The sequence below is a fragment of the Octodon degus genome, unplaced genomic scaffold (genome assembly GCF_000260255.1).
Source record: "Octodon degus isolate 3935 unplaced genomic scaffold, OctDeg1.0 scaffold00267, whole genome shotgun sequence".
In the NCBI taxonomy this organism is placed as follows: domain Eukaryota; kingdom Metazoa; phylum Chordata; class Mammalia; order Rodentia; family Octodontidae; genus Octodon; species Octodon degus.
This window is the reverse complement of record NW_004524843.1, coordinates 1,411,672-1,436,473: the sequence shown is the minus strand read 5'-3', so window position 1 is coordinate 1,436,473 and position 24,802 is coordinate 1,411,672. Positions and strand designations below refer to the sequence as shown.

General features: G+C 35.0%; 1 protein-coding gene across 2 annotated transcripts in view; it reads right to left on the bottom strand.

The window, feature by feature from the left end:
* The window catches only part of Scn7a (sodium voltage-gated channel alpha subunit 7), a 112,894-nt gene that overhangs the window by 49,918 nt on the left and 38,174 nt on the right, over window positions 1-24,802 (bottom strand). For both annotated transcript variants that reach the window (XM_023706625.1, XM_023706627.1), the window contains exons 8-9: window positions 3,505-3,574; window positions 1,257-1,398 (exon numbers count right to left, since the gene is read on the bottom strand). In XM_023706625.1, the coding sequence (XP_023562393.1) occupies window positions 1,257-1,398; window positions 3,505-3,574 (212 nt within the window). The remainder of the gene's footprint in view (window positions 1-1,256; window positions 1,399-3,504; window positions 3,575-24,802) is intronic.

The following is a 24,802-nucleotide window of genomic DNA, read 5'->3' as shown; positions in this document are numbered from 1 at the left end:
CAAAACAAATAAATAAAATCCTGGGGATATATTTAAGTAGTAGGACACTATGAGTTCTAGATCCACTTTTGAAATACAAAAAAGTATGGAGTGGTTGTACTTTAAAAAGGAAGTGCTCAGGACTGGCAGAATAGCTCAGTGGACTAAGCACCTGCTCAGGCAAGCTCAAGAACCAGGGTTTAATTCCCAGTACCAGAAGCCTTGCTGGCCCCACCCCCGGCTATGCTGAGCCGGCCACCCAGGCCGACACCACAAGGGAGGCTGAAAACAGGAACATCACTACGAGTCCAAGTTTCATAATGAGACCCTGTAACAAATACATTTAAAAAAAGAATAAATAAAAAATAAAAAGAGAAAAAGAAAGTGCTCCTTTAATTATAAGTAACTTCAGAATTTAGAGTAACAATTTTATCTAACATCTTGATATTAATTCTGATGATTTAAAATTAATACAGTATATTTTAATGTAGTACAACTTCTCATTAAAGAAAAATTTTAAGAGAGAAAAGTTTATTGGGGAATGGGAATGGGGGATGGAGAGCTGAAATAGCTCCTGAGATAGAGAAGGGGTCTCAAGTACAATGTTGATGAGTCCATATTTCAAAGGAAATTTTAGATAGTAAAATCATGAGAAGGGTAGAATGTGGGTCCAAATTACAAAGAACCATTAAGATTGAAAGTATAGTTTATTAGGTAATATTGAATCTGTTTTAATTAGCATTATACAATTCTGAAAATCTATGGTACATATAATTAGATAGGAAAACAGACTTTCATAATTTTTATGAATAGACTTTGGTCAACCTAACCTATTCCACATCACAGCTTAGCAAAACAGAATCTTGTGACCACAAGGTGATTCTCCTCATGATCCTGTGGCTTACTTCCCTGGCTTAGTATGGAGAAACAACATAACACATTTCACTAGTCCAGGAGAAAAGTCAAAGTTCCTATTTCGCAGTGTTGTTTCTACTGAATGAGTATAATTTTCGCAATGAGCTGAAAAAGTATGAGCAAAACCTGTCTGATGACTTTGTAGAATTGATTTAATGATGACATGAGATACCACACATAAAATCATAGAGTTAGCATGACAGCTACATATACTTGACATTCAATAGTTCTGCTTCTCCTTTCTCCTATCCTCAAATTATTTCACATATAAAAATTTAATACACTGTAATACATTTGGTCGTTTTGGAGAAAGGATAGTAGGGTACAATTTTTAAAGGCAGAGAAAGTTCTTCTCTTCTTACCTGATGATAAAGAGCTTCAGGGTAATCCTGAGCCATTAATCGAAATAGGGCAAGGAAGGCCCACCCAAAATTATCAAAATTTGAGGATCCATGATCAGGGTTTTTGCCAGCTTTTACACACAAATATCCTTCAGGACACTGACTAAAGACAAAGAAAAGGAAAAAAAGAACTGCTTAGGTGGCTTTCAGATTATAGCCCAATCATAAATGTGGAATATATTCTATACTTGAATAACAGGGGAGTCCTTATGCCACAGGATGGAGTTAGTCTTCTCTCCAAAATCTTATAGTGAAAATGGTGCAATCAGTTAGATTTTAGGTTGATGCACATGGATAATATTAATTAAGCTAAAACAAAACGGAACCATATAGATAGGTTTTCTAAGACTTTATATTTTTTCACTGATTTATGTTTTAATTGACAAATAAAAATTGCATATATTTGTTGTGTGTAACATGGCCTTTCAAAGATTCACATACGGTGTCAAATGGTTAAGTTGGTTTAATTAATGTATTCAACACCCAACATACTTATTGTGTATGTGATGAAAACACTTATCTTATACTACTTTGGCAATTTTCAAAAAAAATATTGTTACTAATCATAGCATTGATTTTTAAATTCAGAAGCTACAGTAAAGATACAATTATAGGAATATAGTATTGGTAAAAATAAAACTATAATAATGGAAACTTTAATTTTCATATGATTTTTCCTCAGACCCTTAGATTCCATTATTTAAAAGCGACAAAACATTTAGTATATCAATAATTAAGAAGCAGAACTTGTACTTGGGGAAAAAGAGCAAATTAAATATTTATTTCCTTTCAGGGAATTGTCATCTTTTACCTAGTGAAGCACATGGGTGTTGTAGCCTATTATTACAGCAGTAAGAATCTGAGTATATGAGTTTTTGTTCTTATATTAATGTGATAATTTGAGGGGAGTATTTTATCATACAGCAATATATGATTGTTACAGGTAAAACAATGCATGACTTTTTCTTTTTGCTTTAAAATGTATCATTGTATTCTGAAGAATCGCCAAATGAATAAGGGGAAAAGAATAGAAGCTCAGCAACAGCTGGATAAAAAAAAATTCATGACATGTAAGTGATGCAATACAACTATACTACTCATGATATACTTTCTTGATGTACATTTTTACAATCTGATCTCATTTGTAAAAATGAGCTGATCTTATGGATGCATTTTAAGTCATCCTAGCTAAGCAAAGCAACATAAGAAAAATACATTTTAAGGGTCACAGTGGTGAGTGTTCGAGTGTCCTGTTTCTACTTATTTATTTACCATTCTTAAATTATACAACAGTAAGACATGAAAGTTTTTATTTTCTCACTGAATAATTATGTATAAGTAGTGCTTCAAAAGAATTTAAAAAGATTTAAATTCCACAAATACATGAAATAATGGCATGTCTTTAATATTCCTCTTCAAAAAAAGAAAATAAATGTGTGTGTGTGTGTGTGTGTGTTTCATAATTGTCACAAATGCTGAGATGCACATAAAACAAATAGATTCTTTCTGAATTCTCAGCTCTTGGATTTACTAGTTTCTTGACCTTGAACCAATCTCCTTTGTCTTAATTTGTCTGAATTAATATTATTGCATGTTTGGACTTTGGCTCCAGTGAGAATTTATGTGGTTCAATTCTGAAGCCTAAGATGCTAATTAAGAGGTGGAGCTGTTGGGAAGTGATCCCATCAGGAAGCAAGGCCTCACGAGTGTGACCAGTACCCTTAAAATGAGACTGAGAGGAGGCTCAGTAGCCTTTCTGTCTTATAAGAACATAACAAGCAAACCCCTTCTCAGAACCAAAGGCAAGCTCTCACAAAATAACAAATATGCAGGTTGCTTGATCTGAACTTGAGTCTCCTACACTGGGAGAAATAAATTTAGTGATTTATAAGACATGAAGTCTATGTTATTTTATTGTTTTACCTATATATAAACTAGGACAACTTCTCTGCATTTTTCTAAAAGTTATTTTGTTGGTCTATTTCTTTTTTTCTTTTGTGATGCCCAAGACTGAACCTAGACCTCATGCTTGCTAGGCTGAAGTCCTAATCCTGAGCTATGTCCTTAGCACTCAGCATGCTATTGACAATACAGTGAGAAAAAAATATTCAAATCAACATGGAATGCAGTAGAAAAAGGAATAATCATTCAATAAGTACTACTGTTGGATGACTCTACATTGATGGAAGAAAACGTCAGTACTACCCACCTTGCATCCGTTCTGTTGCCACAAAGTAGAGCATCTGCTTCTCCTTCCAAATAATAAAAATTTTCTGTTTCTGAAAAATAGGGAAGAAATGAAGTTCTGTATTTAATGTTAATTTAGCAGCACACAGCAAGTTCATTTTGATTGGCATAGAAGATGAACATTTCTGTACACTGTATGATGCATGACAGGTCACTGAAGATGAAGCTTAGGATAAACAAAGAAGAGGATGTTTTACTTTACACATTCTCAAATTGTTGTGCAATACATGGTGGCAAACTGCTGGGAACAGAACAATCCTGCTTGTTTTCTCAGAACTGTCTTTAGAGACCAAAGTAGGAAGTCTTGTGTACTTTAATAAAGTCTTAAGAGAACTGCAGTATGTAATTGATCCAGATCTCATAATTTAGAGGGCTTATTGTACGTTGCCCTTTGCCAATGGTTTGTACTTTCTAAGCCTCTCAATAAATATCCCTGTGCTTGCTCAATGCAAGGCTTGGATAGACAAAACTTCTGATATACCTGTGGCTGATTATATCCAACCTTGCTGTTCTTTTCATGGCTCTCATCGAGGTGCAACATCTGGATAGCTAAGATGACTAAATATCCAAGGCTTTTAAACCTACCATCTCTACACAAGTCAAGAGACCACCTAGGCTCTACTTGAAGAGTCTGCCTGGTTTGAAACCAGTAGTGAAACTTGGGCCAGAAGCACAAGTAGAAAACATCCTTGGTCTGTGATAGAACAATAGCATTAACCCTACCCTATGACCAGGATATATGAGAAGTCAGTGGTGTGCAAGAGGAAGCTGTGCAAGGCCTGGAAGGAGCCAAGTGTGCACTTCAATATTCCTTCACTTTCTATTTCATTCTTTCTCTTCTGCACTCTACCCTAGTTTCCCAAAACTTGGGTGAACATTCTTGGACTTTTACTCTTCCTTCTACTGCTTCTCCTCATTAATCTCTATTATTTCCCTTATATCTCTTACCCTCTATACTGGGTAAAATCTCTTTACTATGGAGAATTTCATGTAAATTCTGGTATAGGCTGGATTTTGTGATACACCTATAAAGCTTTCTCCTATGATCAAAAGTATCCAATTAATAGTTAACATAGTTTGTCAGGTACTAGGCTGTGCTTGATGCCATTGTTACTGTTAATTATACTACCTCAGTCTGAATGATATCCATATTGCAATCAGTTTTTCACCCTCAAATGACAACACTGATTTTTGGGAGTTAGAAACATCAGCTTAGTCCAGTAACAAAAGACTGGGTGTTGAGCCATATTGATATCACACTCTTATCATTAATAAATTGTGAAAGAAGATTCATGGGATAGACATTGTTATTGTGTGTGCCTAGATGTTCACCCAAAGCCTCAAGTAGTCATTGGGTGGGCTTCTAGAGTTTGTGCATAATTGATAATCCAGTGCTGGAATTATGAGTATGAGTGCTTCTGGGATAATAGGTATGAGTGCTATGTCCACCCTGGGGTGACTATCCTGAATGAAATATAAGGAAGGGAGAGAAGCTTGCTCTCCAGCCACTGGTCCTCCCTTTTTGCTCTTGCTTTCTGTGCTGTTTTTCACCACCATGAACTATTGCCCTCTGCCATGTGTCACTCTGCCTTAGAGCCAGCTGATTATGGACTGAAACCTCCACAAGCTGCATGTTAAATAAATATTTCTTTCTTAATTTTGGGTGTCTGGTATTTTGTCTCAGCAATGAGAGAAAAGTAACTAAGACAGACACAAAACCAAGAACTACCTCCGTTTAGAAGACATAACTGAAGAGTAGCATAGAAAAGCCTTGCTAATATTGTAAAGCTATCTACCATGGGATATCTACAAGAATCAACACAGAAGATAAAATAGAAAATGACAAAATACGGAGCAAAATACAACCTAAGAACTCCAGTTCACCCACAACAAGTTCAGAGTACAGTGACATTGGGGAAATTGGAAGACATCCATGAAAATTCCTGAAAGAGAACTTCCACCATGATCTCCAGACCCCTCCAGACTTGGCCAAGTACACTGCAATTACTACATGAAAACAAGCCCTGCCTTGTGTGGGAGAACTTCTGTTCTCCCCTGAACCCGCTGGGTCTCTCCAGACCAAGCCCAGGCCTGCCGCATGAGTGAGATCTCTTGCCATGCTCTTGGGACCCCTCCACCCATACAGAGCCAGCCCAAGCCTGCCTTGTGAGTGAGAACATCCGCCATGCTCTTGAGACCCCCACCCCCAGGCCTGGTGAGTATGTGGGAGAGCATCTGTGCTCTCTTATGTCCCCTGAACCCTTCCAGACCTATCCCAGGCCAGACATACAGGCCTGGAGTAAAACTCTACAGCTGAAGTCCCTGCAGAGAGACTAGGAGCCAAAACCAACCAACTAATCCAGGAGTAGACTATCTTGCCAGAGAGGCACAACAAGTTCACCTCCAAGGGCTGTAGCAGGAAAGAGCTGAGCACAGTAGCCAGACACAAACCAGGCACAACTGGATGAACTCAAACTTAGTAGACCTGCACCTGAACTTTAAGAGGTGTTAAGGTTATAACTGCACCAGGGCTCTATACAAAAATTCAGAGGACAATGCTAAACAAAATGACAATAAGAAAGAGCAAAATTCAATCGTAGTCTTGAGTCCACCCAGAACAAGTGCAGAGGATACTAGCACAGCTGAATTGTCTGAATTAATAGCATCTTAAGTAAAGAAATAACAGCAGAAAGATATAGAGGAACTCAGGTCAGAATTAATCTCTGAAATAAAAAAATGTCTGAAATAATAGCTTCTGAAGTATAGAATCAAATGCAGAAACATATAGAGGAAATCAGACTAGAAATAATCTCTGAAGTAAAAGAATTAATAACTGCTTCTCAAAAAGACACTGATAAAAAATAGAGAATACAAAAGGGACAGATTCCTTCATGAGTAATACAGGAAAAGAAATAGGTCGCATGAAGCAGAGTCAAAGAGACATAGAGGAACTTAAAATTTCAATCACAAGCTTGCAAAACCGTTTGAGTGAAAGTGAAGATAGAGTTTCAGATGTTGAAGAGGGCTTCGTAGCTAGTGAAAAGGTAAGAAATGATCTCTTAAAAACAACTAGGATGCAGAAAAAATAATTCATCACTTGCAAGATGATGCAAAGATGAACAACGTGAGAATAGCAGGCATCAGTGAGAAAGAAGGGGTCAATACAAATGATGCAAAAAAGAATACAGGCAGAAGTAATAGTAGAAAACTTCCCAAATATGAGGAAACAATCTGACATTGAGTTAACTGAAGCATGCAGAACTCCAAATAATTTAAAACATACCGAGACATATAATAGTTAAGATACCAGAAATCTGCAAAAGAAAAATATACTGAAAGCCGCTAGAGAAAAGAAGCATATCACTTAAAGAAAAACCCATCAGAATAATGGCAGAGTTGTCTTCACAAACCATGAAGGCAAGAAGAGCAAGAAGCAGAGTACTTCAAATTCTCTATGAAAACAAATTCCAGCCCAGACTATTATACGCTGCAAAATTCTCTTTCAAGTTTGATGGAGAAGTGAAATACTTCCATGACAAAGAACAACTAAAGAATTTCATAATGAAAAAACCAACCCTACACAGACTACTAAAAGATGTTCTAGAAAGGGACCAAAATGATCAGAACTCCACGAACAAGAAGAGAAGGAACCCACTAAGTAGGGCAAACAAACACAGGAGAAAAAGGAGTAAACAACAGCAAGTAAATAACATATCAATTGTAAATCAATACACCTCAATTATAATCATCAATGTAAATGTACTCAATTCACCAATTAAAATAAATAGACTGGCACAGTGGATTAGGAAACGAAATCCAACAATATGCTGTATACAAGAAACACACTTAACTTATAAAGAAATTCATAGTCTGAAAGACAAAGGATGGAAAACAATACTATACACCCCAGCACCTCAGAAAAAAGCAGGGGTAGCAATCTTGTTCTCAGACAGTTTCAATTTCAAACCAAGAATGATCAAAAGAAGTAAAGAAGGCCACTACATACTGGATAGGGGAAAAATTCAAGAGGAAGTGGTAAAAGTCATAAATGTATACGCACCCAACATGGGAGCACCCAACTATATAAGACAAATCTTAATAGACATGAAAAATCAAATATCCAATACCACAATCTTAACAGGAGACCTTAACACCCCTTTACCCCAAAAATATAGTTCAACCAGACAAAAAATTAGCAGAACTGAACCAGAGCTCGGAACAAATGGACTTAGTGAACATATACAGAGTGTTCCACCCAAAGACAGCTGAATATACATTTTTTTACCTGCACATGGGTCATTTATTAAACTGGACCACATACTGGTCCATAGGTCATGCTTAAGTATATGCAAGAAAACAGAAATTATCCCATACATATGATCTGACCACAGTGCAATGAAACTGAAAATAAATGAGACAAGAAAACAGAAAAAAACCATAAATACAGGGAAATTAAACAACACCCTGTTCAGTAACCAATTGGTCACAGATGAAATTAAATAAGAAATTCAACAATATTTATAATTCAATGAAAATTCAAGCACAAGTCATTAGAATTTATGGAATGCGATGAAAGCAGTTCTCAGAGAGAAATTTATAGCTGTGAACTCACACATTTGGAAAACAGAACAGGAACAAATAAACATCCTAATGATGCACCTCCAACATCTAAAAAAGGAAGACTAAACCAAACACAGAGCCCAAAGAAGGGAAGTAATCATAAAAGTTAGAGCAGAAAATAATTCAAGTGCAATGAAGAAAACAGTTCAAAGAATTAATGAATCAAAAAGCTGGTTCTTTGAAAGATTAAATAAAGTTGATAAGCCCCTAGGTAACATCATCAAAAAGAAGAAAGAAAAAATTCAAATACAAGTAGCAATAAGGAAAGAAATTGGTGTACCTACCACAGACCCAGTGGAAATTCAGAAGATTGTCTATTGCTACTTTGATAAACTTTATTCTCACACAATAGAAGACATAGAAGAAATGACCAGATTCCTAGAAAGGTACAAATTATCAAAACTGAATTAAGAAGATTTAACAACTCTCAATAACCCAATAACAGCCAATGAAATACAAAATGCAATAAAAAGCCTACGGACAAAGAAAAGTCCAGGTCCTGAGGGATTCTCAGCTGAATTCTACAAGAAATTTACAGAAGGTACAATCCCTATAGTCTTCAAAATCTTCAATGAAATTGAAAAGCAAGCCGTACTCCCAAAATTGTTCCTGGAAGCAAGTATTATACTGACACCAAAACATTGAAAGATGCAACTAAAAAATAAATACAAGCCAATCTCTCTCATGAATATAGATGCAAACATCCTCAATAAAATCCTAGCAAATAGAATACAGCAAATCATCACGAAGATCATACACTATGACCAGGTAAGATTCATCCCAGGGATGCAAGAATGGCTCAATATATAAAAATCTATAAATGTAATGCACTATATCAATAGGTCCAAATCTACAAACCACATGATCATCTCAATTGATACAGAAAAGGCTGTTGAGAAAGTCCAACACTCATTCATGTTCAAAGTCCTACAGAAAATTGGAATACATGGCCTCTAATTCAATCTGATAAAAGCTATCTATGACAACCCAATGCCTAACATAATGATAAATGGGGTAAAACTGAAATCTTTTACTCTCAGATCTGGTAGAAGACAAGAAAGTACTCTATCACACCTCATGTTCAATATACTTGTGGAATCATTAGGTAGAGCCATTACACAGGAAAGAGAAATAAAAGGAATAAGAAAAGGTAAAGAAGAAGTTAAATTAAAGTTATTTGCAGATGGCATGATACTTTACTTGGCAGGCCCAAGAAACTCCACCAAGATGCTACTAGAATTGCTACACAAATTCAATAGAATAGCAATATAGAAAGTCATTACCCAAAAGTCAATAGCATTCCTCTACACAGATAACAAACAAACTGAGAGGGAAATTAGAGAAACAATACCTTTTACAGCAGCACTGCAGAAAAAGAAATATCTTGGAATTCATCTAAATAAAGTAGTCAAAGATCTTTTCAAAGAAAATTACAGTACTCTGAAAAAAGAGATCATAGAGGATTTCAGAAAATGAAAGCTATTTGCTGCTCCTGGATAGGAAGAACCAAGATTGTGAAGATGGCCATACTCCCAAAATTGCTATACAATTTTAATGCAATCCCTATCAAATTACCACCAACATACCTACAGACCTACAGAAATCATTCCTAAAATTGATTTGGAACCAGAAAAGACATAGAATAGCAAAGGTAATCCTAGGAAACAAAGACAAGGCAGGAGGCATTACAATTCCTGACTTGAAATTATACTACAAGGCTACCGTGATAAAATCAGCATGGTACTGGCAACAAAATAGACCTGAGGAACAAAGAAATAAGTTAAAAGATACAGAAACCTCTATGAACACAATCTACCACCTATCTTCGAAAAAGAAGCCAAACATGCTTACTGGAAGAAAGATAGCTTCTTTAACAAATGGTACTGGAAAAACTGTCTCTGTACAGGTCAAAAACTAAAACTTGACCCAGGTCTATCACCATGCATGAAGCTAAAGTCAAAATGGATTAAAGATCTACACATTAAAACAGAAACTCTTTCTCCTGGAAGAGAAAGTAGGAAGAACTCTTGAAGACATAGATATAGGTACAGAGTTCATCAACAAAAATCAAGTCGTACGGGTAATACTGGAAAGAATTTACAACTGGTACCTCCTCTTATTGAGAAGTTTTTGCACATCAAAGGAAATGACCAACAAAGTTAAAAGACAACTCACAAATTTTGAAAAAATTTTAACTAATAAGCACTCAGAGTTCTGCTCTCTAGAATTTATGAAGAACTAAAAACCATTAGGGCCCTTAAGTTTAAAAACCAATCCAAAAATGGGCATCCAAGATGAACACATGCTTCTCAGAGGACAAAATTAAAGAAGTGAATCAATATATGAAAAAATGCTCTACATTTTTGCCCTTCATGAAATGCAAATTAAAACAACACTGAGATGCCATCTCACCCCACAAAGAATGGCTATCATAAACAAATCAACTAACATCAAATGTTGGAGAGGCTGTGGGGTAAAAGGAACCCATCTCCACTGCTGGTGGGAATGTAGATTGGTGCAACCATTATGGAAATCAGTGTGGAGAATCTTTAAAAAAACTAGGACTGGAAATCCCATTCAAGCTAGCTATCCCCCTACTGGGAATTTTCCCGGAGGAACTGAAAATGTCATATCATAGTGATATATGTGTACCTATGTTTATAACAGCACAATTTGTAATAGCCAAATCATGGAAACAACCAAGATGCCTACCACCTGAGGAATGGATGAAAAAGATGAGGTATTTTTATACAATGGAGTATTACTCAGCTATAAAGAATGACAAACTTGCTGCATTTCTGTTTAAGTGGATGCCACTTGAAGATACACTCATAAGTGAAATAAACCAGACACCATGTGTAAATATTGTACAGTCTCCCTTGTAAAAGAACTCAAAAGAAGAAATACAAATAGAAAGGTATAATGCAATATAAAGGAAAGCAAGAACTTGAGAATTAGAAAAGGAAGAGAGGGCAAGGAGAAAAGCTAGGAAACATAACGGGGGAAAGCCATACATTTATATACACAAGAATGGGAAAGCAATAATCCTGAGAAACATCAGCAGATTTTTGAAACTAGCAGTTAATAGGATTCTCACCCTGACAAACTATATATGCTGATATCTGTGAACTAAGCAAGTTCACTGAAGATAGCAATGTGTAATAGAAGGGTCATGCTTGGAATGCCTGTTAATCTGGTCTTCTAAATACACACTATTTGTCATTACACACCAATTATTGCCATACTGTCTCTCAAGTAAACGTTTGTTCAAAAAAAAAAAAGGGGGTAATGAATGAAAAATACAGACAAGAAAAAAAGTGTCCCAGGACTGTCCTGCTACAATGGTGTATATGGTTAGATTTCTAAATTTCTGTGTAAAAATATGGAATTGTTTATTCATATATCTAAACTTTTTTATTTTTTAATTTTTTCTTCATATTCTGTTGAGACTTAAAGTTTGACATATCAATACTTGATGGAAAATACCTGTTCCATGTTATGCCTAAGATGTTTAATATTCAGACAGATAGTTAGGTTAAACCCAACTGCTTATGTTGTAGGGTAATATTAAGTTTCTCTTCTGAAGGGTTAACAACCTCAGTTTACAGTCCAAATATTAGAAGAAAAGAATCTCTGCAAGGTCAGTCAACATTTTGGCCCTAACCTTTCAAATTCAGTGAAGATTCAGGGCTTAGGAGAACCTGTACTGTAACATCATGAAGCTCAGCTGTGTCCCAAACTTTCTGATCAAGAGATTATGGGGCCACAGAGGAATGTGATTGGTGATGTAGAGTGTGCCTAAGGAGAGTCACATGGAGAGAAAACTTCTCTCAGGCTTTCACAGAGATTAAATCGGTCAAGCAATTGCCGTGACTCATCCATATGGCTGACACTCACAAAGGATCTACAAACTGCGGTTCAGGATTTCAGCATAAATCCTGAGGGGACTTGACTGATCTTGTCAGATAGGAAAGTTACATTTCTTGTTGTATAGGTCTTGCTTTATCTTGGTCTTAACCATCCAGCAGAAAAGTATACAAACTAGGCATAAGGGGAGAAGCCATGTTGGTATGCTGGGCTGTAAAGGACCCAGGTTAACAACTTCTGACACTGCCAGTCTTGCAGATGACCTACTACTAGTATGGAATACTGGACTATATTGGAATATTTTGCTTAGTTCACATACCTACAATATTTAAATGACAGTGGAATACCCTTCTCTGACAAAAACTAAACAAAAAAAGGGGATACAAATGAATGACCATTTTGTATCTGTATATTCAAAATCATTAGGATAGATATACAGCTACATTCTCTCAATTCAATGAATAAGATTTGTTCCATAGTGTTTGTGGATGGGATGTCATGTCTGCATCTTGTACAATGAATAACCACTGAAACAACAATGTGCAATATATTTATTATTGAAACTGTCCTACTATAATATCTGGAGTAGATTAATATATTAAAGTAGAAGAGCTTAAGAAAATGATAGAAACCATGTGTAACTCACATCAGAAATAAATAAAATTCAGGATAGATCTCAACAGATATCCAAGAGATTAAAAATCCAATTGAATGTTATACAATAATTGAATAAAGGCAAGTATAATATATAAAATCTGGAAGACAAAATTGAGATTAGTAATGACAAAAAGAAAGATATAGATAACAAGGGGCATGAAAATATCAATCCAACAGTGACAAGATAAAGCAAAAATGAAGAACATAAGATTGATCAGAGGCAATGAGACAGACAGCAATAGAAAAATGTCATAAAAGTCTTCTTCACAAAAGTAATGTTAGAATCATGGATAAAAATTTTTGCATATATGTAAGTGAGGTATACAGAATTCCAAATAGCAATTACCATGCTAAATATACACCAATGCATATAATAATAAGTATTCCAGAAATTCAGCATAAGAAGGCACTATTAAAAGTTAAGAGAAAAGAAACAAATCACCTCTAAAGGGAAGAACATCAGAATCACAGAAGACTTTCAACACAAACCTTCAAATGAATGAGAGCTTGAAGTATGTCACGTCCCTATAACAAAACAAACTCAACATCAATTTGATGTACCTTACAAAACTATCTTTCAAATTTAATGTAGAAATAAGATACTTCCGGGATGAGGAGATATCTCAGTGGTCTAAACCCGTGCCCGGTAAGCACTAGGACCCAGGTTTGATCTCTAGTACTGCATGCTGTGCTGGCCCTGTGCAGAGCCAGTCACCGAAACCAGACATGGTGGCACACACCATTCATTCCAGATATGGGGAGGCTGAGAGAGGAGGGTCACTATGTGTCTGAGTTGCATAGTGAGACTCCGTACCAAATAAATAAATAAATAAATAAATAAATAAAATATTCTTTTTAAAGATTAAAATATAAGATACTTCCATGACACACAACAAATGAAGAAATTCAAGACAAGCAAGAAAGATCTCTAAAATGCTACAGTATTATAGGAAGACATAATGAAGATAACATTTGTAAGACATCAGCAAAAAAGCCACAAGCAGAAAAAGCAATTAAATAGAGAGAAAAGATAGGATTACAAAGACATATAAAAGAAGAATAAGCCAGTACATATTGGTTATATCATCAAGGTAAGTGATGTCAGTTCATTAATCAAAAGAAACAGGCAGAATTTATTAAGAAGTATGATCCATCAACATAGTACATACAAAAAAACCACCTTTAATTAAGAAAAATCATAAACTAAAAGTCAAAGGGTGAAAAATAATATCCCATGTGACAGACTCAAAAGAAGAAATAAAAACAGAAAGGTATAATGCAATTAAAAGGAAAGTGAGAACCTAAGGATTAAACAATGAAGAAAGGGAATGGAGAAAAGTTAGGAAACATGACAGGGGCAAAGCCAAACATTTATATGCACAAGATGGTTAAGGCAATGATCCTGAGAATCTTCAGCAGGTTTTTGAAATCAGCAGTTAATTGGTAGGATTATCATGATGACTAACTATACATGCTGATACATGTGAACTAAGCAACTACACTGAAATTAGCAAGGTGTAATAATAGGAGCATGCCTGGAATGCCTGTCATTCTGGTCTTCTAAATATGTACTACTTGTCATGACATAACAATTACAGCCATACTGTCTCTCAAGTAAATGTTTGTTTTAGAAAAAGAATAATAAATAAAAACAAGACACAAGAAAAAAATATTATAGGACTGTCCATGGCAAACACAAGCTAATATGTATCAGTTATAACCATCAATGTAAATGGCCTCAATTCATTCAAAAGAAACAAACTACAAGAGTGGATTAATAAACAAAATCCAACAATATGCTCCATTCAAGAAACACATTTAATTCCCAAGGAAATTTACATAGAAGAGGTCAAAGGGTGAAAAATAGTCTTCAGTGCCACAGGAAATCAGAAAAAAAAGCAGAGATAGCTATCATGGTTGTTGACAATATCAACTTGAAACAAAAAATCATTCAAAGAGATAAAGAAGCAGTTTTCCCTTAACATACTTGTTAAGGGAAAACTGCAAGGGAAAGAGATAGCAATTATAAATATATATGCACATAATTTAGGAGCACCCACCAACATGAGACAAATATTAACAGACATGAAAAATTCAAATGAATAATAATACAATAGTAATGAGGAATCTAGGAAAAAAAATCAGCAAAGAAATAACAGAACTAAACCAAATTTGTGAAGAAATTGACTTGGTAGAATATTATAGAGTTTTTCACCCAGCAAGAAAAGAAAGCCCAATCTTCTCAGCTACACACGGAAAATTCTCTAAAATAGACCATATTCTAGCACACAGAGAACTCTCAAATAAATGCGGAGGAATTGAAATTGGGCCAGGGAGATGGCTCAGTAGAACAAGTGCATCCCTGGCAAGTGTAAGGGCCTGAGTTCAATCCCTGGTTCTACAAAAAAGAAAAACAAAGGAATTGAAATTATACCATGCATACTGTTTGACCACAGTGCAATAAACCTCTAAATTATTGACAAAAGAAACTACAAAACCATCATAAACACATAGAAATTAAATAACCTCCTAAACTCACAAATATTACAATAAAATGAAAATGCAGATACATCCTACTAAAACCTGTGAGATGCAAAGAAAGTTGTCTTAAGAGAAAAATTTGTAGTGATAAATTCACACATTAGGAAAACAGAACAAGACCAAATAAACATTCTAATGCTACAATTCAAGCTACTAGAAAAAGAAGAGAGATCCAGTCCTAGGCCAGGCCCAGTGAGTGTGTGGGAGAGCTGCCTCTCCCCCCTACTCCACCTTGTCCCCTTCAGACTCAGCTCAGGCCTGGCATACTGGTCTGGGGTGAAACCCTGAAGCTGCAATCCCTGCAGAGAGAGTAGGGGACAGAACCATCCAGCTAGTTCAGGAGCAGAACATCTTTCCAGAGGGGCACAACAGGTTCACTACCAAGGGCAGCAGCAGGAGAGAGCTGAGCACAGCAGCCAGACTCAAGCCAGGCACAGCTGTGTAAATCCAAACTTTGTAGATTTGCATCTGAATTTCATAGGTGCTAAGGTTATATAACCAAAGTGCTACACAAAATGACAACAAGAAGGAGCAAATGCAATCTCAGACCCCAAGCCCACACATAACAAGCGCAAAGGACACTAACACAGAACAAATTGGGAGTCACACAGCAGAAATTAATGAATCAACAGCTTCTGAAATAAAGAAACAACTGCGGAAAGGTATAGAGGAACTCAGATTGGAAATGAAAAAAGAAATCCCTGAATTAATAGCATCTGCAGTAAAGAATCAAATGCAGAAACATATGGAGGAAACCCAATGCCCACCCAGAACAAGCGCAGAGGACACTAGCTCAGCTCAAATGTATGAATTAATAGCGTTGATAGTAAATAAGCAACAGCAGAAAGTTATAGAGGAACTCAGAGTGGAATTCTTTTCTGAAATAAAAAAAGAATTCTCTGAACTCATAGTACCTGAAGTAAAGAATCAAATACAGAAACATAGAGATGAAACCCAGTCAGAAAAAGAAGAGCAAGTTAAGTCTAAAGCACAGAGAATGCAAGAAATTATTAAGATTAGAGTGCAAATTAATGTATTGGTGACAAAGAAACTGATACAAAGAATAAATGAATCAAATATTTGATTCTGTGAAAAATAAATAAAATTAATAAACCCCTAGCCAATATAATAAAAAAAAAGAAAGAAAGAAAAAAGTCCAAATTCATGCAATAAGGAATGAAAAGAGTGAAATCAGTACAGACCTTATAGTAATTCAGAACATAAATACCTGCTTCCAAGAACTTCGCTCTCACAGATTGGAAACACAGAGGAAATGGACAGTTTTCTAAATACATACGAAATGCCATAGCTAAGTCAAGAAGATATACAAACTCTGAATACCCCAATAGCCTGAAACAAAATTGAAAATATAGTAAAAACTTTAAAAAGAAAAAAAAAACTCAGGTACCACTGGATTCAAAGCAGAATTTAATAAGAAATTTAGAGAAGATTTAATGCCAACATTTCTTAAATTCTTCAATGAAATTTAAAGAGAAGTAATACTACCAAACTCATTCTTAAAGGCAAGAATCATTATGACTCTAAAACTAAAAAACAAAACAAAACACTAACAAAGAGAACTACAGGTCAATTTCTCTAATGAATATAGATGCAAAAATCCTCAATAAAATACTAGCAAATGGAACGCAACAAATCAAGATTCTACATAATGACTGAGTGAGATTCATTCCAGGAATACAAAGATGGTTCAAAATATGCAAATCTATAAATGTAATTAATACACTACATCAATAGAGTCAACAATAAAACCAATATAATTGTCTCAACAGATGCATACAAACATTTTGACAAAGACCAACACTCATTCATGATTAAAAAAAAAAACTCTGCAGAGAATTAGAATAGATTGTTTGTTTATCTCAACCTGATTAAAGCCATCTATGAGAAAGCAACAACCAACATTATACTAAATTGGCAAAAACTGAAAAGTTTCACTTTAAAATCAAGAACAAGTCAAAGATGTCCACTGTCTCCACTCCTGTTCAATATAATTCAGGAAACATTAGCCATAGCAATTAAACAAGAGAGATAAACAAAAGGAATAAGGATTGTACATTTAATTACCAAATTCAGCAATGTATCAGGATACAAAGTCAATACCCAAAATCATTTTTGTACACAAAATTGAATGCACTGAGGCAGAAATTAGAGAAACCACACCTTTCACAGCAACACCAAAAAGAATGAAATACTTAGGAATCAATCACACAAAAGAAGCAAAAGATTTATACAGTGAAAATTATGGTACTCAGAGAAAAAAGACTTGAAAAGGGGATTTGAGAAAATGGAAGGATACTCTGTGCTCCTGGATAAGAGAACCAATATTGTGAAAATGGCCATACTCCTAAAACTATTGTACAGATTCAATGAAATCCACATTAAAATACCATTAGTATAACTCACTTTGCTAGAGAAAACTTGCCTCAAATTCATTGGAACCAGAAAAGATCCAGAAGATGAAAAGCAATCCTGTGAAACAAAGGAAAGGCAGGAGGTATCAAAAATCCCCAATCTGAAGTTATACTATAAAGATACTGTGATGAAATATGTATGGCACTGCCACAGAGATAGACTGGATGATCAGTGGAACAAATTAGAAGATGCAGACACAACTGCAAACACTCTCAGCCACCTTAACTTTGAAAAAGGGACCAAACATGTTCACTGGAAGACAGGTAGCCTCGTTAATAAATAGTGAAGGAAAAACTGGCTTTCCACATGTGAAAGGTTAAAACTAGACACATGCCTATCACCATGCACAAAGATACGGTCAAAATCAATAAAAGATTTAAACATTAAAACAGAAACACAAAATATCCTAGAGGAAAATTTTAGTAGAAAATTTAAAGACATAGGGATAGGTAGATAGCTCATGAACAAAAACCAAACTGCATGGAAAATACTTCAAAGAATCAACAAATTAGAATCATTTCTTTTGAAAAATTTCTGCACTTCAAAACAAATATTCAACAGAGTAAAAGAAATACCCACAAACTGGGAAAAATATAGCTGATTATCCCTCTAACAAATATCCCTCTAGATATGTTTTATCTAGAACATATAAAGAACATTGAAAAAATCATGACCTCCCCAGTTTCAAAGACCCAATTCAAAAATGGGCATCTGAGATGAATATACACTTTTAAGATGAAGAAAGACAAATGGCAAGTAAATATATGAAAAATGTTCAACAGCGTTGGTCATTCTAGAAATGCAAGTTAAAACAAAACTGAGATTTCATCTCACCCCTGAAAGAAGGGCTAGCATCAAGAAGTCATCCAACAACAAATACAGGAGGAGTTGTGGATAAAAAGGAACCATCTCCACTTTTGGTGGGAGTGCAGACTGGTACAACCACTAGGGAAAACAGTGTGGAGATTCCTTAAAAAGCTACGATTTAGGATTCCATTCAAGCCAGCTGTTGCCCTCCTGGATATTTTTGCAGAAGAATGGGAAACCTCATAGCACACATATATGTGTACCCATGTTTATAGCAGCACAGTTTGTCACAGCTAAACCCGGGAAACAACCCAGACGCCCATCAACTGAAAATGGATAAAGAGAATGCAGTATTTTTACATAATGGAGTATTACACAGCTATAAAACAGGATAAATTTGAGTCTTTTGTCAATAAATGGGTGCAACTAGAGAACATACTCTTAAGTGAAATAAATCAGACCCTCATGTGCAAACATCATATTGTCTGCTTAGTGTGAGAACCTGAAAGAGAAAAATGGAATCTTAAGGGTACAATAGGTAATGGGAAAAGGGAATGAACTTATCCAAAAAGAAAGAGTTACCTATTTCAGGAGTAGGACAGGAGAGGAAGTGGGGAGAAGAGATGCATTTATGTATGTAAGCAGGATAGTTTACTGGGCATGTCTGCTGGTCTATGGAGAGGAGCCAATAATACCTAATGTATTGTCTCCTTTTTTCTATTGTTTGTACTTTTTCTCTTCTTAATTTCTGATACATTTCTTTCTTTTTTTCTTTCTTCTTGTTTTATATGTGTAAGCTGGTAATATGAATAACTGGTTGGAAGTTGTCTCAGTTACTTTTCTCTCATTGCTGGAACAAATACCCAACACTCAAAATAAAGGAAGGAAAGGTTTGTTTAGCTCACAGGTACTGGAGGTTTTAGTGCATATTCAACTGGCTCCAAGGCAGATTACACATGGCAGAGGGCAGCCATTCATGGCAGCGGCAAAGAGCAGAAAGTGAAAAGGGAGGAGTAGCATCAACAATGGAAACAGAGAGCAAATCTGTCTCCATTAAGTTGCATGCAGGCTATCTGCCCCAGGTTGAATGCAGTACTCACACCCATAATCTCACACCCATAATGCCAGCAACATTCACAACCATAATCCCAGTAGATCATGAGTTAATCATGAACTTTAAGCCTGCCCATGACTGCATGAGACTTTGGGGGGAGAACTACACACAAACCAGAATAGAAGACAACTCCATGTGTTGCAAAAAAGTGCTACAAAATTCATAATACTTTGTTAACTGAAATTCTGTAACACTTTTAAGTTTTTTCTGTTTTAAATTTGACATGTACTTTCTTCAAATTTTTTTTAAAAACAAACAAATATAGTCCCAAGTTCATATGTAGGAGTAAATTATAAAGACCAGAGCAGAAGTTAATGCAATAAAGACAAAAAATAACACAAAGAATCAATGAATTGAAGAGTTGTTTTCTGAAAAGTTTGAATAAAATTAAGGAAATATTAGCCAATATTACAAAAAAAGAGCAAAGCAATGACTGAAATTCATGCAATTAGGAATGACAATGCTAAAACCACAATAAATCCTGAAGAAAGGCAGAAAAACATGAATAACTACTTCAAGGACCTGTACTTATTAAAGATGAAAGCACCAAAGAAATGGAAAGATTTCTAAATACATATGGGTTAACAAAGATAAATCAAGCAGGTATGAAAATTTTAAGTAAAAGAATATCTTTCAAAGAAATTGAAGATGTAATTGAAAATGTACACACACACACACACACACACACACACACACACGGAGGTTGTGACAGATTCACCATGAATTGTACAAGAAATTTAGAGAAGATCTAAAGGCACTCTGCTGGCACTCTTTAATAGAACTGAAGTGTAAGAAATGCTCTTAAATCATTCAAGGAAGAGAGAATTACCTTGATACCATAACTAGAGAAGGATCCAATGAACAAACAAAATTATAGACTAATCTCTCTAATGAACATAAATGCAAAAATCCTCAATAGATACTTGCAAACAGAACTTCAGTGAATGTTTAAGACTATAAGCCAGGACCAAGAAGGATTCAGCCAATGAATTCAAGATTGTGCAATATAAGAAAATCACTAAATTTAATACACCATATGAACAGAGCCAAAGACAGAAATCATATAGATCATCTCAGTAGATGTAAGAATAGCATTTGACAAAGCTCAACATGCATTCAAGATTAAAGAAAACCTTTAAAATTTTAATAGATGGTATCCATCTGAATCTATAAAAAGCTAATTATGACAAACCAACTGATATCATATGAAATGATAAAAAAAAAGCTTTCATTTTCAAACAAGGAAGGTACTCAGTATTACCACTCCTATTCAATACAGCTCTGGAAACTTTAGCCAAGGCAATTAGATAAGAAAAACTAGTAAAAAGAACAAGGATAAAAAAGTAGAAGGTAGATAATCTTTATTTGTAGATGACATAATTTTCTACCTTGAAGACCCCAAAAACTCCACAAAAGGATTTCTAGATTTAATAACTCAATTTAGTCAGGTGGCTGGATACAGTCATCACTCCAAAATCAATAACATTCCATCACACGACATAAAACTTGCTGAGAGAAAAATTATGGAAATAATACCTTTCACAAGAGTATTACAAAAAATGGAATATTTAGGAATCAATTTTATAAAGGAAGTTTAAAGATATATATCTGTATATATAAAATTATAGTATTCTGCAAAAGTAGATTGAAGAGGATATCATAAAATGGAGATACATCATTTCCAAAACAGACAATAACAAAAATAAACAGATATTAATGGATTTACCACTGAATTCTCTAAGAAATTCAGAGATTTTTATGTCAGTACTGCTGACATTCTTTCATGAAATTGAAAGAGAAGCAATACTCCCAAAATCATTCTTGGAAGAAAGTATTACCTTGATAGTACTCATAGGTAGGGCAAAGCAACACAGTGAAAATGGCCAAACTCCCCAAAAATTGTTATAATTGTGATACAAACAGTGCAATCTCAATCAAAATGCCACCAGCATTCCTCACAGATCTAGAGAAAACATTCCTAACTGATTTGGAAACTGAGGAGACACAAAAAAGCAAAAACAATCCTAGTCAATAAAAGAAAGGCCAGGGGTATCATAATCTCTGACTTGAAATTATACTACAAAGCTACTATGATAAAACTGCAAGGTACTTGGAAAAGTAAACAAAGAGAGGCTGGGGAGATGGCTTAGTAGAATAAGTGCTTGCCTGGCAAGCACAAGGGTCTGAGTTGAATCCCCAGTTATGCCAAAAAAAAATAATAATAATTAACAAAGAAAGAAACACTGTTGAATGTCCAGGAACAGATTAGGAACAGATTAGAAGATGTAGAAACAACTCCAAACATATTCAGACACCTTATATTTAACAAAGGGGCCAACCATATTAACTAGAAATAAGGCTTTTAAATAAATGGTGCTACATAAGCTGGCTTTCCACCTGCCAAAAACTAAAGCCATGTCTCTCACAGTTCACTATACTAAAATTGAGGTGGACCAAAGGCCTAAATATTAAAACAGAAATATTAAATCTGCTAGGAAAGATAATAGGTAAAACTTTTGCAGTCACGATGTAGTCAAAGATTTCAAGAACAAAACCCTGAAAAAATTGGAAATATAACAAAAAATCAACAACTGGCATCTTATCCTACTGCAAAGCTTTTGCACAGCAAAATAAATTACTAATGGAATGAAATATAAACAATAGAATGGAAAAAATTTAACCAATTATGCTTCAGACAAAGGATTCGTATCATGGCATAAAAACATTAAAAAAGCCAAACCCCTCAAATTGAAAAACCCCATCCAAAATGAGCATCATGCACGAACATACACTTCTTAAATGAAGAAATACAAACAGCAAATAATTGTATGAAAATATTATTCAACATTACTGGTCATTCAAAATGTAAATATAAAAATCCCTAAGATTCCAATCTACCTCACTCCACAAAGAATAGTTATTATGAAGAAATCAAACAATAAATTTTAGAGGGTCTCTGAGAAAAAAACAGAACCCTCTCCCACTGTTTAGAGCAGCATAGAAAGGTGCAATCACTGTAGAAATTAGTATGAAGAGTCCTCAAAAAACTAGAGTCAGAGGTCCCATTTTTTTTGTTTGTTTGTTTTTTTTCCTTTTCAAAGTTTTATTGATAAGCACATAGCAATGAGACAGTTTCAGATCAAATCGAAAGTACAGTTTCAACAAATAATACACTGCATATATTCTTCTTAGTGGTTAATTGTTGTACAAGATGCAGACTTGTGATCCTACTTACAAACACCATTAGAAAAAATCATTCTATTCATTAAGAGAATGCAACTATATATCTATCCCAACCACTTTGAATACACAGATACAAAATGGACATTCATAGTTATACCCCAATTTTTTTAAGTTCCGTTGTTGAATATTATAGGTGTGTAAACTCAGCAAAATATTCTAAAAGAGTCCAGTAGCCCACAATAGCATTGGGTCTTCTGTTTAACTGGCAATGTCAGAAATTATTGACCTGAGTCCCCCACAGCTCAACATAACAACATGGCTTTACTTCCTATATTTCATCTTCATACTTTTCTACTGGATGGTTAAGACCAAGGTAAAGCAGGACCTGTGCAACAAGAGTTGTAGCTTTTTGGTCTGACAAGGTCAGTGAAATGCCCTCAGGATTTATCCTGAGATCCTGTATCTCCAATTGTAGAACCTTTGTCAGTGTCAGTCATGTGGATGAGTCACGGCCAATGCTTGGCCAATGTGCTCTCTGTGAAAGCCTGAGAGAGTGTCTTCTCCCCATGTGACTCTCCTTAGGCACACTCTACGTCATCGATCACTTTCCTCTTTGGCCCCATTATCTTCTTGATCAGAAAATTTGGGACACTACCGAGGAGAGGTCCCATTTGATCCAACTCTTCCCCCTCTGGGTTTCTTCCCAGAAGATTTAAGACATCATACCACGACAATATATATATTTCCATATATTTTAGTAGCAGAATTTGTAATAACTCTTTTTTTTTTGTTTTGTATTTTAGAGAAGGGTCTACAGGGTGTTCAGGGTCTCACTACTAGATCAGATTCATAGTGATCCACCTGTTTACAGCCTCCCAAGAGCTGGGATTACAGGCTCGTGAGACCATGCTTGGTCTCAATTGCCATCTCAGCATGCCCCGGGGTTGGGGCCAGCGAGGCAAGCCTGGGGATTTAACCTGTGGCCCCTGCACCTGCTTGCAGACTCTATAATCCACTGAGCTATTTGGCTGGCCCTTGAAAGAGCTAACTCTTATAAACAGCCCAAATGCTCATCAGCCAACAAATGGTAAAAAACAAACAAACAAACAAAAAAGACTTTTTCATATAATGGAGTATGACTTAGCAAAAATGAAGGATAAGTTTCAATCATTTCTAAATGAATGAACCTTGAAAAAGACCCTTAAGTGAAATAAATTGGACACACATGTGTAAATGACAAACAGTTTTTCTTGTGTGAGAAACTGAAAGTGTAAATAAGGACCAAAATATATATAAAGATATATATATATATATATATATATATATATATATATATGAAGTAGAAATTGTTCAAATGGGAAAAGGAAACAGGAAGGGAGAAGGGGAAAGGAAACAAACATAATTTTAAGATAAAATAGGTAAGGTGGTAATAACATTTTATAAATAAAGGAAGTAATAAGGGTTTAATGGAGGGGAAGAGACTGGGAAAAAAGAGAAATCAAGATTATATCATATGCAAATGATTATATCATATACAAATTCTCTTTTATGAGTAGGTTCTATTTATCCATGTAAATTGTACCAATAAACTTATTAAAAATGATATCAAGTATTCTATTTTTAAGAACATTACCACAGATATTAAGTTAACAATATCTTATAAATAATATTTTTCACAATTCTTGACATGTCATTTGACAAAATGTAATAGGTAGAATGTAGAAAGGTTTAAAATGCTAATCTGTATAAATGAAATCACCCACAGAGTGAAAAAGAAAAGCCATGAATTGGGAAAACTTTTTTAGGTAGTTGTCCCTCAGACAAAAAGACATAACATATAAAGAACATATAATGATTTTTTAAAATCAGACCCCCAAAATTCAATGACCCAATCCATAAATGGACATCTGAGATGAGCATACACTTCTTAGATCAAGAAATACAAATGGCAAAAAATATGAAGAAATGTTCAGTATCATTGGTAATTTGTGAAATACAAATTAAAATAACAGTGAGATTACACCTTAACCCAGAAAGA